This window comes from Anas platyrhynchos, chromosome 9, assembly GCF_047663525.1.
Source record: "Anas platyrhynchos isolate ZD024472 breed Pekin duck chromosome 9, IASCAAS_PekinDuck_T2T, whole genome shotgun sequence".
Taxonomy (NCBI): Eukaryota; Metazoa; Chordata; class Aves; order Anseriformes; family Anatidae; genus Anas; species Anas platyrhynchos.
This window is the reverse complement of record NC_092595.1, coordinates 5,094,813-5,111,221: the sequence shown is the minus strand read 5'-3', so window position 1 is coordinate 5,111,221 and position 16,409 is coordinate 5,094,813. Positions and strand designations below refer to the sequence as shown.

The following is a 16,409-nucleotide window of genomic DNA, read 5'->3' as shown; positions in this document are numbered from 1 at the left end:
GTAATCAAATCAATTTAGTGTGACATAATCCAGATTTGTTTTCCAAGGCAACCTGTGGGAGAGAGCCTCATTTGCAAGAACTACTCTCAATTTGGTATGCAGTGTTAGTCACCCTTGAGACGACCCGTCATCCGCATGGAGCTCGTACGGATGACAGCAGATCAGCACAGATGATGTGCTGATATCCTCAGTTGTCCAGCACCCATGTTATTAAAGCTGTCTTTGTGCGCTTTAATTTATGCTAGTGATGAAAGATCCCTTACACTGGGAAAGTGAGGTGGAAACCTTGTTTTACCATGTCTCTCCTCCCTCTTCACAGCAGAATAAAAACCCAGCTTAACAGATGGCACCACCAGCTCGTTTGGCTTTATGCTGGTGAAGATTCCCCTCCAAGGGGAAATTCTCCAGGGCAAATCTCCAACCATTATGTTGTGCAAAGTGAACTTAGTGGACCATGGAGTATTCTCTCATTGATTTGATTTCATCAGTTTTTGCTTCATTTTGCAGCTCTATGCTTGACATTTCCCTATGGGCCTTTGTCCTTAGCCCTCAGTTCCTTGAGCCTTTTGCATTTCTGCCGTTTGCAGCAAGAATTTAGGTAGAAAAATGAGGCTTCTACAAACATTTGGCAGGCTTTAATTCAAATGAAAAAGCATAGAACAAAGGCTCCTGCTTATTCATGTTTCTAACCCTGTTCCTCATTAGTATGAGGAGCTGTGATTTCTTTTCATTGCCTCCTGGCAAGGAGGAAAAGACATCGGGTTTCTTACGAAACCTGGGAATCAGATGATCAGATTCATCCTTGGATGACCTCTGTTGATCTGTTGACCTCAGCAGAGATGAAACAGGAATGTCTCCAGCCATATTTTTCTCTCCTGACTATGCGCTAACGTACTTTAATGTTTTACATTCACCAGAAGAACGTTGCTCGGGTTTGTCTCTGACCTCATGGTGCCCCGTTGTCTTTCTGATCCGCAGTGGATTTTGGTGTCAGCGCCCAGCTGGACAGAACGGTGGGCAGGAGAAACACCTTCATCGGAACGCCTTACTGGATGGCCCCGGAGGTCATTGCTTGCGATGAAAACCCTGATGCCACTTATGACTTCAAGGTACTGAAACAAGCATCTTCATATTCCTTTGTACATCACTACAGATGTAGTCTGTGCAAAGTCCAGCACGTTCACTAATAAGGTACTCAAGGGATTAAAGCAGCTGAGCAACTCAGAGTTTTCTCTGTGTGCTGGCTGACTTAGCAGTGCTTGAGATGAGAGTTTGTGATCATAAACACCTTGGTATGATCTCAGATTTTATGCACTAGTACCATAAACTCGAGCAGTCAGGAATTCGGTATATTTTCGCAGCTTTGCAAAGTACATTGACAGGCAGCGTAGTCTCCTCCTGCTTTCTGGCTGTTAGATTTTGAGAAGTGAATTCAGGTCCAACGCGAATCTTTGTTGTGCTGCTCACGTCTCAAAATTTTCTGCGAGGAAGTATTTCCCCATGCTGAGAAAGGTGTCAGACTGAGGCTTCCTACCTGCTATTCTGCTTTTCAGTGCTGAATGTTTAAATACTACCATCAAACGTGCTGTATTTGCTCAATTTATTCTGCAGAGAAGTCAGGTCAGGTTTAGAAAGGGCAAAATCACATCTTTTGGCCTGCAGGCAGGTATTCACGGGGAGATCTGAAGGATGCCACACAATCAGACGCTCGGGGGTCTGACCTACTTTTCACATGTCTCTGTTGCCTGTTTAAAGTTTATTTTTGGATCGGTGGCAGCACAACATTGCTGCCGAACTCTAACGTGGCAGAGAGCGATGTGCCACATAGCAGGTCAGCGGGAGGGAGATGATTCCCACCTGCCCATTCAAACCCCAGTGAAGGCTGGTGTTTAAAGCAAGAAAATCTTACTCTGTTTTATCCCAGTTCTGCCTTAGTGCAGGTTTCTGGACACACATCTATAGGCATGTCCCTTAATTTTTGTCTTGTTTTTTTTTGAAGTGTCCAGAACTCGGTTTTCTAACTGCAAATGCCCTAAGGTTCACTGAGCAGGCCCAGAGAGTAGAGAAAAACATTAAAACCTGGGCTTTTGGAGGAGAAGCTGAAAGATACATGCAGCTGGCTATACCACTGTTTGTGCACATGCTGAGAGGTCGCTTTACAAAGTAATGTTTAAAAAGGTCTCGGTGACCTTTTGTTATGGGGCTAGGTAGCTGCTTTTTAACAGCAGGGCCTTGCAGTGTAATAGCACAACAGCCCCCCATGGCCGTACAATTTGGAGGGCAATTACTGGCCTCCCAGAGAATTTTAAAGTATCAAAAGATGCTTTGGTATTTCATAGAATCAGACTGGTTTGGGTCAGAAGGGACCTCAAAGCTCCTCCAGTCCCAACCTCCTGCCATGCAGGGCCCCCTCCCAGCAGCCCAGGCTGCCCAAACCCCACCCAGCCTGGCCTCGGGCACTGCCAGGGATGGGGCAGCCCCAGCTTCTCTGGGAAACCTGTTCCAGGGCCTCACCTCCCTCATAATGCAGAATTTCTTCCTAATGTCTCATCTAAACCTACCCTAGTTTATTTAAAGCTGTTACCCCCTGTGCTGTCACTTCACTCCCTGACCAAGAGTCCCTCCCCAGCTTCCCTGCAGGGCCCCTTTAGGCACTGGCAGGCCACTGTAAGGTGTCCCCTGATCCTTTTCTCTTTGGACTGACCAATCCCAGCTCTCCCAGCCTCTTTTCGTAGGAGCATTGCAGCCATTTCAGTGTATCAGTCAACTTTGGAACTGATGCTTTTCCTGAGAGCAGCTCTCCAGTGCCAGTTCAGACTCAGGGTTACATAAATTGTTAATGATAAGGACACGTAGAAATAGTTTAATCCGCAATTATTTAATTTTCTTTGATTAACCAATTAAAGCAGGCATTTCCTCAGCTCCCCTGATTGCTGTGCTCTGTAGCAGGGCTGAAGCCCATGCTCCAGTTGTGGAAAAGAGAGCTGCAAGTCCCGTTGTTGGGAAGGATGTGGGTTTGTGATCCTATTTTTTTTACAAGGAAGGGTGATAACTTCATAGGCAACTTTCTACCCTCACAGATCCCTGAGGTTTCTCCTCTTTCCAGAGCAACGGGGACACTCAATATGCCGATGGCTGATGCACAAGGTTGGGAGCAGAATGCCTCTGTTGTCCCTGAGGATCAAACGCTCGTAGTGGGCTGGCTGCTTTTGTCTCTGAAGTTGGCATTTACGGTTTTTCCTTGACTGGGGCCATGAAACAGAAGGCTGATTGCTGCCAACACGCTTACTGCGGGGTGTGCTCGGAGCTCGCAGGGATGTGGGAGCTGCTGGACATGAGTCTGTGCCCCAGCTCGTGTCCCTGCACCTGACGCTCTGGGTTTGAAGTGGGGGGAAAAAAATGTAAATGGCGATTTTTTAAAGGCATGCAAATCAGATGCTCAGATTTAGCCAACTGGCTTAAAATAGCGAATACAAAAGATGAGACTTATTGGGTGAAAAAAGGAATCCTCACAGGCTTAATCTGCTGGACAAAAAGCCTCTGATCTCAGTGCTTTCTCTGCCAGAAAGAGATGCCCGTGTAATCTATGGAAGGATGCAGTAAATACCTCCTCACAAAAATAAACCACTTTAAAAAAGAACAGATAGCAACCCCACGCTGCTGAAGTTATTTGTTGGCTTTTGCCCCAGACAGTCTTCCTTTTTTTCCTTAGAGATAACTTGTCAATAAGCTTAGAATCAAAAGGAAAAAGGAAAAAAAAAAAGAGCTTGCTTCCCTTCCCAAGTCAAGACAATACAAATATATTAGTGCTGCGGCTTGTTGCTGGGTGGACTGAAAAGCTTTGCAGACTCAAAAAGAAAAAAAAAATGAATTCCAGATCAGCACAAAATGCGTGCTTCCCACTGAGTTTTCTGCTTTCTCTCGGAGACTTAGGGAGGTGATAATCCCTTTCTGCGCTGCTCCAGTTTTAAGATCACTTGGCATCCTGCGTATAATGCTGGGCACCTCAATATGGAAAGACACACTAGGAATTTGGAAGGAGTTCAGCGGCAACCAAAAGGAAGGGGTCATGCGTACTGAATCATGTGGAAAGACTGAGATGATTAAGTATGCAGCACAAATCCCAGCTGGGCAGAGACAAAGAATGGATGTGACTGTCCTGTGAAAGTGCTGCGAATGAGATTGGAGAAGAGGATTTTTAGGCAGGTAGGAAGATGTGTAGCAAGAACTACTGGGACAGCATTTGTTAAGGGAAGACTTGAGTCAAAAAGGAGGAAAAATGCTTTGAAACTGCAAATCCGGGATGGCTCCCTGGGAGGGTGCATATGGGGAGCTGCTTGTGGTCCCCAGGGGTGCCTGCCCTGGCTCTGGCTGAGCTCTCGGTGCTTTGTGCTGGGAAAAGCAGCCAGTCTTGGGTGAACCAATTTGCAGGATTAGAGGCTTGAGACCGCCTGGAAAGGGCGGCTCTGACACGGAGAGAAGATTGAAGAGGGAGCGCAGGGACATGGCAGAAAGCAGGGCGAAGGCAGAACGGGATGTGGGGACTGGAGACAGAGGGAGAGGGGAGGGCAGGGTCTGTCCTGCCCCCTGACACGGACCTGCTCAGGGTGTGCTCGTTTCTCTGCGTAGTTTGGCCACTCTGCAAGAGACCTCTTTAAGCTTAGCCACATCAGCTGCATGCATGGGGCTTCCCTGTGGAACCACAGCTTCTGCCCTGGCCATCGCCCCTGGCCCTTCTTGTCTTGTTCTGCTGTGGCAAAGCCCCCTCCCTCAGCACGGCACTGCCCGTGGCTCCAGCCTTATGGCTTTCACACTGGGCTCCCGGAGAAGCCTGAAGTCGTGGCTCATTTTGGGGAGAAGACCTGCTCGGTGAGACCTGTGGCCAGAGGAGGAGCGGGGACAAAGCCATCGTTATCAGACCTGCTGGGAGAGCAGCCCCGTGCTCGTGGTCCGTGGCAGAGAGGGGAGAGAGGAAGGAGAAAGCTCCTTGGCTTTGCATTAGCCGAGTGTGCGGTGCCAGCTGGCACCTCCGCCACCCCCAGGCCTGGAGATGTGTCAGGGACTGTGCTTCAGATGAAGGCACCAAAATTAGTCTGGGTTCTGTTCCCGACGCATCGGGTGCTGAGTTATGAATCATTAGGCAGCCCTATACATGGTGTCCAAAATAATGAATTAGCCACCTTCTGCCAAAAAAACAAGTTGCAGCAGTGCCGTGAAGGAAAGTTCTCATTTCCCCTTGCCCGAGCACACGCTGCCTCTCCCTCCTCTCCTGCCACCCTTCGGGGCTCCTTACCAGCCCGAGAGGTGTAGCTGTGGGGTTTCTTTTTCTCACCTGGGGTTTCCTACAGCGTGGCCTGGTGAGGAGTGGTGCCCGCCAGGGCTTTCTGGCAGGGAGCTGGGGCTATAAATATTCCTGTTTGCAAGTGAGAAAAATAAAGGAAAAGGGATGCAAGCGGGCAATCAAAGGAGTTTTCCAAATAGCTGCGCTCTGTGCACTAATCATTCAGGAGACTCACCCAACCATGTGGGCTGAGGAAGGTTGGGAGCCGAGTAAATGAAAGTGCCCGCTTCTCCTCCCACTGGCGAAACGCTGCTTTCAAGCTTGTATTTAACGAGCAGTGCATGATTCAAGAGAGTGTCCTGAGGTATCTCAAGATACTTCATGTTTCTAATCTATCCCTGACAGCCTGCTTGCAGCGGCGCTGTAACAAATCCAGTTCTGTAGCACCCAGCTTTGAGCAGGGAGCCTACAGCCCCGCTTGTCCAGGACCTGGATTGCTGCCGTGGGCTAAAAACACCCCCGGGATCAGGACGTGGCTGTGAGGGGGATTAAAGCCTGGCCGCTGCACTGCGTCCTTGGAGCTGGATGGTCAGGTCACAGGGCATGAAATTGTGAGCTTCAGCCTTGGCTCTGCCAAAGGCTCAGGAAGGCGGCTGGGATTTGTGCACGGGGTGCTGTGTGCCAGCTCAGCCTGTTGGGAACGGGGAGATGGTCCCAGTCAGTGCAGGCCGAGTGTCCCCATCCCTGTCTGCACCCAAGCAGTAGGAGGGCACCTCTCTAGCACCAAGAAGCACCTCCAGATGAGGGCAAGGTGCTGAGAGCGAGCTGTACATAAAACTGTCACCAAAATACTTACTGAAGGTTGCGGTTTTGACCTGTTACACAACAAAGACCTCACACAGGAAACCAGCATAAGGATTTCATGCCAAACCATGCAGGTGACACTGAGCCAAGTGCTCCGGTGCTGCTTTGGGGAGATTTCACCACTTACACCCCATGGCCACCGGTAGAAGCAGCCGTGGTGCACAGTGTGCGCTGCCCAGAAGTGGGGCCACTTGGAGCTGGTCTCCCCTCTCGCCCCTTGCCACTTTCTCCATCCATGAAGCAGGAAGGTGGTTTGTCACTGGTTCACTGGGGATTTGGGGCTTCATTCTTTGGGGTGCCACAGCCACGAGGGACATTTGGGATGCTGGCATCTCCTCCGGCAGCATCCCCACCGTGGCCACTGGGAGCAGTGCCCAACAAAGTGGCTGCAGGGGTTGGCCTTGTCATCCACCAAAAACTCTGTGAAGGCATTGAAATAATCAGCAGGGCTGGGGGTCTCCTCTGAAGCCCTAACAAACAGGCAGAGCATAAAAGATGAGCTCCTGTGCTGCGGGTCTGGGGGCTGGCAGAGAAAACAGAGATCCAGCACATGGGGCTGAGCTCTGGGGTTCGCTTGGTGCTCCCTGTCGTGACAGTGCTTCACAGCATGACGTGTTTCCCTTTGCTTTGTTTTACAGAGTGACTTGTGGTCTTTGGGGATAACGGCCATTGAGATGGCGGAAGGCGCTCCCCGTAAGTAGATGCCTGGCTCTGCTTTAATTAACGCCACCTGAAACTTGCTGGGATTTGCTGAGTGGCAGCCAGCACAGGGATCTGCGTGAGAAACGCCACGCAGGGGGTTTGCTGAGCAGCCTGGGCTGGGTGAAATGGAGTTTGCAGGGTCCGAGATGTGGTAGGAGAAAGCTGCCAGATCAGCATGTCCTGGGGAATTGGAGTGGGCAGTGAGCAAAGGCACACAACCCCTGTGTGGCTCCTGCAGCATCACCTGAGCTGTATGTGACTCAGTTTCCTCCAAAAAAAATGCAGATAGTGAAGGGAGTGAAGGATGAAAGCAGTTAAAAGGCTGCTCCTCATCACTGGTATGCTTCTGGCCACCAGTGCAGCACACAGGGTTTAGCTGGCACATCCGCACCGTTCATACTACCCTAATTTTGGAGTGCCAGCTCTCTCCTTGGGAAGCCCACAGGGTCTGGGCGATGCCAGGCCCCGTTTAATGCCTCTTCTTGCTCTTTGCAGCTCTCTGTGACATGCACCCCATGCGAGCCCTCTTCCTCATCCCCCGCAACCCAGCCCCGAGGTTGAAATCAAAGAAGTGGTGAGTCTCTTTCTCGGTCTTCAGTGGTGGTAAAACAGGGGCAGGTTTGGGCCTGGGTCTCCCGTGGAGAGGTGTTTTCATCTCCATGGCTCATGACCGTGGGGTGAGGAGATAGCTGGGGAGGTAGCGAGGGAAATGCTTCTCACACTGCCCTTCCCAGCACCGAGACGGCTTTTCCAAGGCGCTTTGTACAGCTGAAAGCAGATGACACCTCGCTTGGCTCCCCTTTCTTTCCAGTAAGGTTCCGTTTGCAAGTGGAAACATGTACCCGTGCCAGAAAAACGATAGTTTATCTTGAAGGCCCAGGAATGCGGAGATTTGTACTTAGTTTGGGCTTTATTTTAAAAATTTGGAGGAAAAAGTACATCACAGTTTTGTAAAAAAGCAGGGTATGCCAATAAAAACCCTTAGGAAAAATATTCCTGAAGCCCAGCAGATGTTGTTTTGTTACTGTATGTTCTGTACCGATGGAGCTGGAGTCCTTAAAAACACTCATCCTTGGTTCGCACTCTTTGCCTGCCTCAGGTTCAGCAGCAGTTTTGTCAGGAGGGATCTGCCAGGCGTTAGAGAAACAGCACTGCCCCTTCCTCCCAGACAGGCTGCCATCAGTGAGGAGAGTTTTGCTTTATTCCCTGAAATGATGCATGTTATCTTTTTGAAAACACAAAGGAAAAGGGAGCAGAGTAGTTGGCAGGGACTGAAAAGATGGTGCCAAAGCAGTAGGTGTGCTGTTGCTGGGAGGGGAGAGGAGTCCTCTGCATCTGAGGCATGGTGCTGGAGTTTTGGGGCCAGACCCCTAAAAACTCACCTGGACTTTAGCAAGAGATGACTTCATTTTGTCAGCCACTTCCTCAGATATTCCAGTGCAAAACCAGGACAAGAGGGACCTTACCACGCTACCTCTGCCAGAGGGTGTTGAAGGTGCCCTCTCCTTGCAGTGTTTTTAGGATGCCATTAAAGCTGAGAAAACAGTTCAGACACTTGTTTTCTGCCAGATCACCAGTCTCCTACTTCATTATGCTACACGGCTACAGCACGAAATGGATTGTAAGACTTCAGTTTACTTTTCATACAAATATGCTGTTTATTCAGCAAAGCCTTTCTCAGCCTCCAGACAGAAGGCAGCTGACAAAAGCAGGCTTTGAGCAGACAATTTTCCCCATCTTCTTAAGTTAAAAACAGAACTAGGGTGGTCGTTATATTTTATTTCCCCCTCAGGTAAGTGTCTGAGATACTTTGATGCGTTTTGCAGCAGCCAGGGCATTCCCTGACACCACCTTCCCCTGCTATGCAGGTGGCTCTCTCTCAGATTTCCATGTCCTAAGCTTTGCTCCGCTGCTTGGTTGCACAGCTCGGCCCTGAGCAGTCGGCTGTTTGAGCTCAGGCTTTGCTCATGTCCTGTCCTTGACTCACTTCTCAGCCAGAGGTGTTGGGCCTGGCCAGCTTGGGAGCTCTGCAAGACCCAGGAGGAGAGGAGGTGCTTGACCAGGCTCTCACAGCGGCTCTCTAGCTGCCAGGGGTCTGTTTTTCAGAACAACAAATCACAAGAGAAAAGCAAAATGGAGAAAGGTTCAGATCACACAGCCTGCCTGCCAGCTCCTCCTTTCTGCATCCTTCCTTTTTTCTTTGGGTCTGGGTTTGTTCTTGCTTCTGTGTGCAGCAACACATGAGAGTACCCAAGGTAGGAAGCTCATCTCTTTCCTTACCTAAAAGAGGCAGTTAACAGACTGCAGCCCCTCTGAGGATAAGCCAGTGAAAGCAGCTGACAGGTAGCAGCAGCACAGGAGCTGCTCAATTGAAAATCCTAGAGAGGAAACATTTTTGTTGCTTGCTAGATCCTTGAACTTGCTTTTAAAGCACTGCTGTGCTCCTGTGAATTTAAAGACTCTTTGGTATCCTTTTCTCTTCCAATTAAAACGAGCCAGCAATGAAGCTTTATTTCCTTTTTCCTGCATTTCACAGGTAAAATCTACTTGAACTTTAGTGATGCCATTACCATAAACACTTCCTAACCCCTGCTTTATAAGAAATGACAAAACCTCTTTGTTAATGAAGTGATATTTGCACTGCAATAGCACTTTTCATCCAAGAAGCTGGAAAGCCTTTGCAAACATTGATTTAAGCTTTGCAAATCCCAGGAGCTGGAGGAGCAGCAGTGCGTGTGGCTGTGCAGATAGGCTGGCCCGCGCCGGGGGAAGCGATGAGCCGTGTGAAGGTGTCACCCTGAATCGGAGCCAGGGAGAAAGAAACCTGTTGTCTGCTGCCTTTTTGGGAAGGAATGCCAAGCACCTGCAGGCTCCCGGGGCATTTTGTGCAATGCTGAGTTGGGTTTGATTCTTGCTGCTGTAGATGGAAACTTGTCACAGCAGCTTGGCGAGGCACAAGGTTGGTTCTTGGCTCAGCCAGCTGCTGACAGAGCTGGGCTGGGCACAGAGCTGTGTCCTGCATCCCTCTGCAAATACTGCCTCGGACCCCTAGGAGATGGACAAACCCATCGTTTGCTGGAGGATATTTATTAAACTACTTCATCTTGACCATATCTGAGGGCGCACTGGGCTGTGCGCCCATAACTGGAGGCTCTCTAGGTTCAGACTGAGAGGAGAATCATTTTTAGAGGTGTGTTTTTAGAGCATCACATGGACATGCCCTTGTGGGATACACAGAGACGCTGGGTTTCTTGAGGCAAGGTGCAGAAGGAAGATTGGCTCATTAATAAAGCTGGAGGGAGGATTTAATTGGATCCAGTAGTGTATTTTATTTTTGCATCTCAATTTGTATGGATTAGCACTTAAAAGATAAATCACTTTTAGTCTGACAGCTTAAAAGTAAAATCCCTGAAAGCTTATTGTTTTATTTCTCAATGCAATTCTGTAGTATCTGTTGGCTTCTGACTTTAATTTGCACTCATTTTCCCATTTGCTAAAGCAACATGCAGCGTGGCGGCCTGTCAACATCCCTCTTGTAAATCCCTGTTCTCTTGGGCTTATGATGTGGTGAAATTAGTTCCAGCAAAACTTTCGATATGTAAAAACTTGAGACTAAGAGAAAATTGTTTATTAAAGATTTGGCTGGATTTGTTTTGGCTGAGATCGAAACTAACTGTTTGCTGGTGAGGAGGGGTCTCACCAAAGGGTCTCACATTTCCATGTGTTTTGTTGGTTACCAATGATGCCATTTGATTTTGGTCATTCCCCAGTTATGCTGATGGTTCCCAGGATCAGCAGAATGGTGTTTTCCCCTAATCACACCTGCAAAAAATATAGATAACGACATGCATGGGAAGAGTAGGAGAAGACAGGGTGATAAACGTCACTTGTGATGGTGCAGCTTTGAGACCATGCTGAGTGTCAACAGGGCAGTTGCCTGAATCCTCTCAGAAGGCTGCATCTGAGCAAGAGTAATGCAGAATCTGAACAGTGTTCTCAAATACCCACAGGTCTCTCACTTTTTAATACAAAAATCAATGTTGTTAACTGTTTTCTTCTTTTTTTTTTTTTCTTTTTTTCCCTTTATCTTCATTTTCTGTCCTGGGCCAGGTCTAAAAAGTTTCAGTCCTTCATTGAGAGCTGCCTGGTGAAGAACCACAGCCAGAGACCAACCACGGAGCAGCTGATGAAGCACCCCTTCATCAGAGACCAGCCCAACGAGAGGCAGGTCCGCATCCAGCTCAAGGACCACATCGACAGGACTAAAAAGAAGCGAGGCGAGAAAGGTCAGTGGAGGAGCTGCTCTCTGGGCAGTCACTGATTTTTGTGTGTCCTTGGAGATCCCTCGTGTAGACCAAGGTCTGTCAGTGCAGGAGAAGGATGTGGGTAGCAGGAGAAAGGTAAAAAGCACCAGGCTGCTTGCAGTCTCAGTCTGAGTTTCCCTTACTCAGGTGGCTAAATTTCTTCCCAGAAAGGTTGAGTTGAGTATGCATTGTCCTTTTGTGTGAATCCTCTTGTTACAGTTTTAAGGTCCAATTATTCTGTTTGGTTTGACTCCTCTCAGTCATAACCAGAGTTGCAATGAAAATAACTATCTGTAACAAAACAGGTGATGTTCATACAAAGGCTACAGGTGATTGTCATTACAGCTAATTGCTGTTTTTAAATCTTTTTTTCTTTTTTCCTGATGAAAAATGGTGTCTTTTTTGTCCAAGTGGTAATTTCCACGTGGCACATTTAAGCTTTGATTCATACGAATGTGTGTATAAAATGTCCGTGTGCGTATGTACATACAAACGTGTGGGAGGGAGAAACTGCTAAGCTGAATTTTCCCAGGTCCCTCGTTTAAAGTCTGTTGATCTATGTGACATTTTTGCTGCAGCAGCGACGAGCAGAGTTGTGCAAATGAACATCCAGATAAGACCCTTGCCCCAAAGCAATCCCATTGACTAGCAGTAACCTATTAAACTGAATGTTTTCAGTGAACTCTCCAGGCCCTATCAAAGCCCTCTGAAGGGAAGATCAGATAGCTGAAGAAACTTGTTAAAGTACTCTGTTGCTTGTGAGCTGAATTTTAATTTGAGAGCTCATTTGTAGAATTCAACAAATTAATATATATTGCTATTTCGCTTCTTATTGGTAGCAATATTAATTTTTCATGTGTACCTTCCAGCCCCTTGTAATAGATTTCGCTATAATCAAAACAATAAAGCAGGATCTTAGTGAAGTATTAAATGTGTTTAGTCTGGCAAATGAAGGTTGTACCCTAGAGATGGAGAGTAATTGGATAAACGCAAGCCTTTCTTTTACTATCATTCCCTTCATCTGATAAAGATGATATCCCAGTAGAAATCACAGTGTGCAGCACAACATTGCAGTTGGGCTTTTAATGTCGATGTCTTCATTGCCTGAAAAATATACGTGTTTGCATAGGAAGAGCGTGTATTTAGGGAGAGAGCAGTTCTCACCTTCGGAGCAATAGCTGATCCCCACCTTCCATTGCCTGTGGTGCACCTCACTTGCAAGAACTCTCCTGAAGAGGGTTTTTGCCGTATTGGGGTAAATCTCTATTTTATGTTTATTTTTCATCTTTGCTTTTGAGTTCATGATTGCTGGAGGCTGTTGCCCACTGCAGCCAGGACTGCAGCCCTCTTTCTGGCACGCCGAGCATGAAGGGCGCCAGGGAGACCAATAAAGCTTTCCTGGCCTTGCAGCCCCCCTAACATCAGCAAGCGGACAGAAACAATGCTGGGTATTCTTTTTCATGCCAGAAAAAAATGAGTTTTCTGTTCTCCCTCAGAGCTCTGGGGTTTTCAGCCATCAGAAAAACAAATGAGTCCAGTAAAGGGCACTGATAAGCAATTATGTTCCTAGATGAGACAGAGTACGAGTACAGTGGAAGTGAGGAGGAGGAGGAGGAGAATGACTCTGGAGAGCCCAGGTAAAGATCAACATTTTGTTTCTACCCTTGTGTCTCTTTAACTCTGTGTGAAGTTGGCTTGGATTACAGGCTCATACGAACTAGAAATGGAAAAAGGACAGTTTGATCACTGAGTCCCCTTCCCTGGCAGAACAAAGTACATTCCCCTGTTAGGTGGTGGGTGGGAATTAAGCTGATGCTACAGATCACCTCGGCTGAAAGCTTGGGAAGAAGACCCAGATACCTCGTTTGCTGTGGGATTGCAGTGGGATTGTCACAGGAATGTGGCAGGTCCCCTTGGTACCCTGCTCCCTGCTAGGCAGCCCTGCTCCATGCCGTTAGAGCTGCTGTGCTCTCAGGGGTGACATGGGAAGGCAGGGTGGGATGGGGTGGGTACCAGAGCAGGGTGCCCAAGGGATGCAGATCATCCAGGGTGCATCAGCATCATCCCTTCCTGCTGTGAAACGTAGCATGGGCTGCAGGCTTACCCCATTTACACCAGTCCTGTGCCACTCTGGTTTGCCATAGCACTCTTTTCTTTCTCCTATGATGTTTTCCCAACTGCTGATTACCTCATTAAACATATTGGCCATAATTCAGCAGAGCCAACACGGTCATATTGATGAGGAATCACACTTTTTCTTACCCTGTGTTTGCTAGTTTGGGTCTAGAAAGGTTCCTGCAGCTTTTTCTTCATGGGCTGCATGTACAGAAGGCCTCGCTTGCACACATCAGCTTGTGGGATGTAAAACTGGATGTGCAGAGCTCATTGCTCAGTTTTCATGTGCAGAATCATTTGTTCACACACAGATGGGTATGTAAAGAACTGCCCCTGGGGGTATTTAGATGTGGAAAAACGTGGGGTGAAACTAAAGAAGCTTCTTGACAGTGTGCTTCCTTATATCCAAGTGCATCTGTCTCCCTGTTTCCATGCAACTTCTCACCATGAAACCTTCCCAGTGATGCTGCAAGCACAATAGGTCTGGAACTTTCTTTCTTTTATGACATTTTTCAGTCTCATTGTAATTAGTATCAGATTATTCCATTATTTCCCTGAGATAATGTAGTATTTTAATAGCTGGCAATGATTCATGCTAAATGTGCTTTGTGAACAGCTAAATATAGTGCGTGCCACTGCAGCACAAGGGACTTTGGTGAGAAACTTACTGTAAAAGAAATCTTCAGCAAATAAATTGTCGGTGAGCTCTAAGTAGATCAAGCATGCCCTGTGGTCTGGGCCAAGCTGCCAGGACATACATCCACGCAACACCTTGTCTTCTTCAGGGCTTCTATTTAAGAAGAAAAGAAAAAAAAAAAAATAAGAAGGGGAGATGATGTGAAACTCATGCTCCACCTGGCATTGTGCCTCCTGCCCTGCCCCGATGGTTGTGGCACCCCCTTCCCTCCATCCCTGCTGTCCAAGCGTGCCCAGGTGCTTTGGGGGCGCACAGCCCTGGGAGTAAGGGTCACGACAGACGTGAAAAAGTCTTAAGGATGCGCGTGGGACCTTCTGTGGTGCTTTTCTCCCGTGCAGCTCCATCCTGAACCTGCCCGGAGAGTCAACGCTGAGACGGGACTTCCTGCGGCTGCAGCTGGCCAACAAGGAGCGCTCAGAGGCGCTGCGGCGGCAGCAGCTGGAGCAGCAGCAGCGGGAGAACGAGGAGCACAAGCGGCAGCTGCTGGCCGAGCGGCAGAAGCGGATCGAGGAGCAGAAGGAGCAGAGGAGGAGGCTAGAGGAGGTAACTGGCCCGCCTGGAGCTGCTACAGGTGGCTGGGGGAGCTGAGCAGCAGGTCCCAGTGGGTGCTTTCAGCCTGTTTGACCATGGGTTCCTGACCTTCGTGGTTGGTGAACTCGGATGTTTTGTTACACTGAACAAAGCCCCCTGCTCGTGCTTTTTGTGTACCTACCTCCAGCTGCTCTCCTCAGCACATGCAAGTGTTGCCAGCCCTTGTGGAGGTAACAGAGCTTGTTTGCTATGAGTAAACCCTTTAAATACCAAACTCAGAAGGGTTCCTGACTGAGCACAGTTAGTCCTGTATCGGTGTGATAGCTGTACTCAGTCCACATGGGCAAAACTCAGGACATAACGTCTGTCACATTCATTATCTTTATTTTTTGCTGTGATACTTGGGAAGAAGCTGAACAACTCCATTCACCCTTTCCCCACATCCATGCACCGCTTACGTCCCATTTAATCCCTATTTTCAGCCTGGGTCCTTTTAGCCCTGCCAATTACAATTTCTCTTGTGGGGGAGGAGCAGATGCCTGCCTGACTTGAGCAACGATCCCTATGTGCCCCGAAGCATAAGATTTCATTACCCTTGTCTTAACATACCAGCTACAAATACGATTGGTCATAAAATTATCCACCCCATTTAAAATCCAGCTGCAGTATTTCACTGGGTGTCTCTGGGTGTCGGTGAGTGGCACAGCCGGGCTCTGTAAAGAAGTGCTCGCTTTTGGCTTTACTCACAGTTCCTGGGTTGCAAAAGTCCACAAAACAATAAGGGGTTTTCTCTTGTTCTAAGTTTATTGATGTGGTTTTGGTCAAAGAAACCCATTGACTCACAAAAGCTCATCCCAAGCATCTGATTGAAGGAATTATGTGTTAAGGGTAATTAAATTAGCTTTCTGAAGAGGTCACCAATATGTCTGAAAAAAGTCTTGCAGTAAATGGGCTATCAGAGCACCCACCCCCTTAGTTTGACTGAGCCACAGCATCTGTTTTGTTTAATCTGGGTTTCCCTAGACTGGGTTTCTGTGGGACGGGTAATGCCCCTGGGCTGGAAGCTTAGATGGGAAGGAATTTCAGGCAGCTGACTGCACGTGATGTATGAGCAATGCACGGCCCTCTGTCAAGGTGGTCCTGCTGTGGCTGTCTTTGGGGCGAAAACCAGCACTGGCTAAGCACAGGCTGAGCGTTTTTCAGGCTGGTAAATACGTAGGTCTGTCATGTTGTCAGTGTGCAGAGCGTTCTGTGTTTGGTACGTTGCAAGTTAGGCTTTTCTTGCCTCCTGCACGGTTCACAAAACCGGCGAGATGACAAGGTTTGCACATGCACGCACCCCGAAATCCTCTGCACCAATGAATGTTTATCTAGGGACTATCGTAAGGAAGCCTGGATCTGCCATTGTCAGAGCGTGCTGGCTGGAAGCAGTACAGAAGTGGAACAACAGCAGGATAAAAGCAGACACCAGATTAGCTGAAATCCTGTAATGAATACAATACTTGCCACTGTATTAATATGTTCTCTTCACATAGAAGAAAATTGTCCTCTCTCTTTGCCTGCGCTCCTCAGGCAGGTTTTGATGGAGGACTAATCCTCTCGCTAAGCTGGCAGCTCTGCCCCAGGCTGCCGAGGCACAGCCCCAGCCTGCTCTGCCCTTTCCCCCATGTCATTGCAAGCTGAAGCCACCAAGGCCAGTATTTAAAATCAATGCCTCTGTTTCCAATGACTCTAACAGCCCCCCTGGGCTCTTTGCCCATTACCTCCTTTCCAGCTGCCTTGCAGTGTTCAGATCTAAATTGAAAGGGAGATTTCAGCTGGAGCAAAGCAGGCCACGAGAGGAAAGGTATTTCTGCTATCCTGCTGTGTTGGACAACTGGGAAGGACAGTGGGATGGTAACTGAAAGGCGTCCTC

At 48.3% G+C, this 16,409-nt stretch overlaps 1 protein-coding gene across 5 annotated transcripts in view; it reads left to right on the top strand.

The window, feature by feature from the left end:
* Positions 1–16,409, top strand: part of TNIK (TRAF2 and NCK interacting kinase) — a 140,930-nt gene that overhangs the window by 80,055 nt on the left and 44,466 nt on the right. For all 5 annotated transcript variants that reach the window (XM_072042522.1, XM_072042523.1, XM_072042521.1 and 2 more), the window contains exons 7-12: positions 979–1,109; positions 6,784–6,838; positions 7,343–7,421; positions 10,958–11,133; positions 12,722–12,788; positions 14,302–14,506. In XM_072042522.1, the coding sequence (XP_071898623.1) occupies positions 979–1,109; positions 6,784–6,838; positions 7,343–7,421; positions 10,958–11,133; positions 12,722–12,788; positions 14,302–14,506 (713 nt within the window). The remainder of the gene's footprint in view (positions 1–978; positions 1,110–6,783; positions 6,839–7,342; positions 7,422–10,957; positions 11,134–12,721; positions 12,789–14,301; positions 14,507–16,409) is intronic.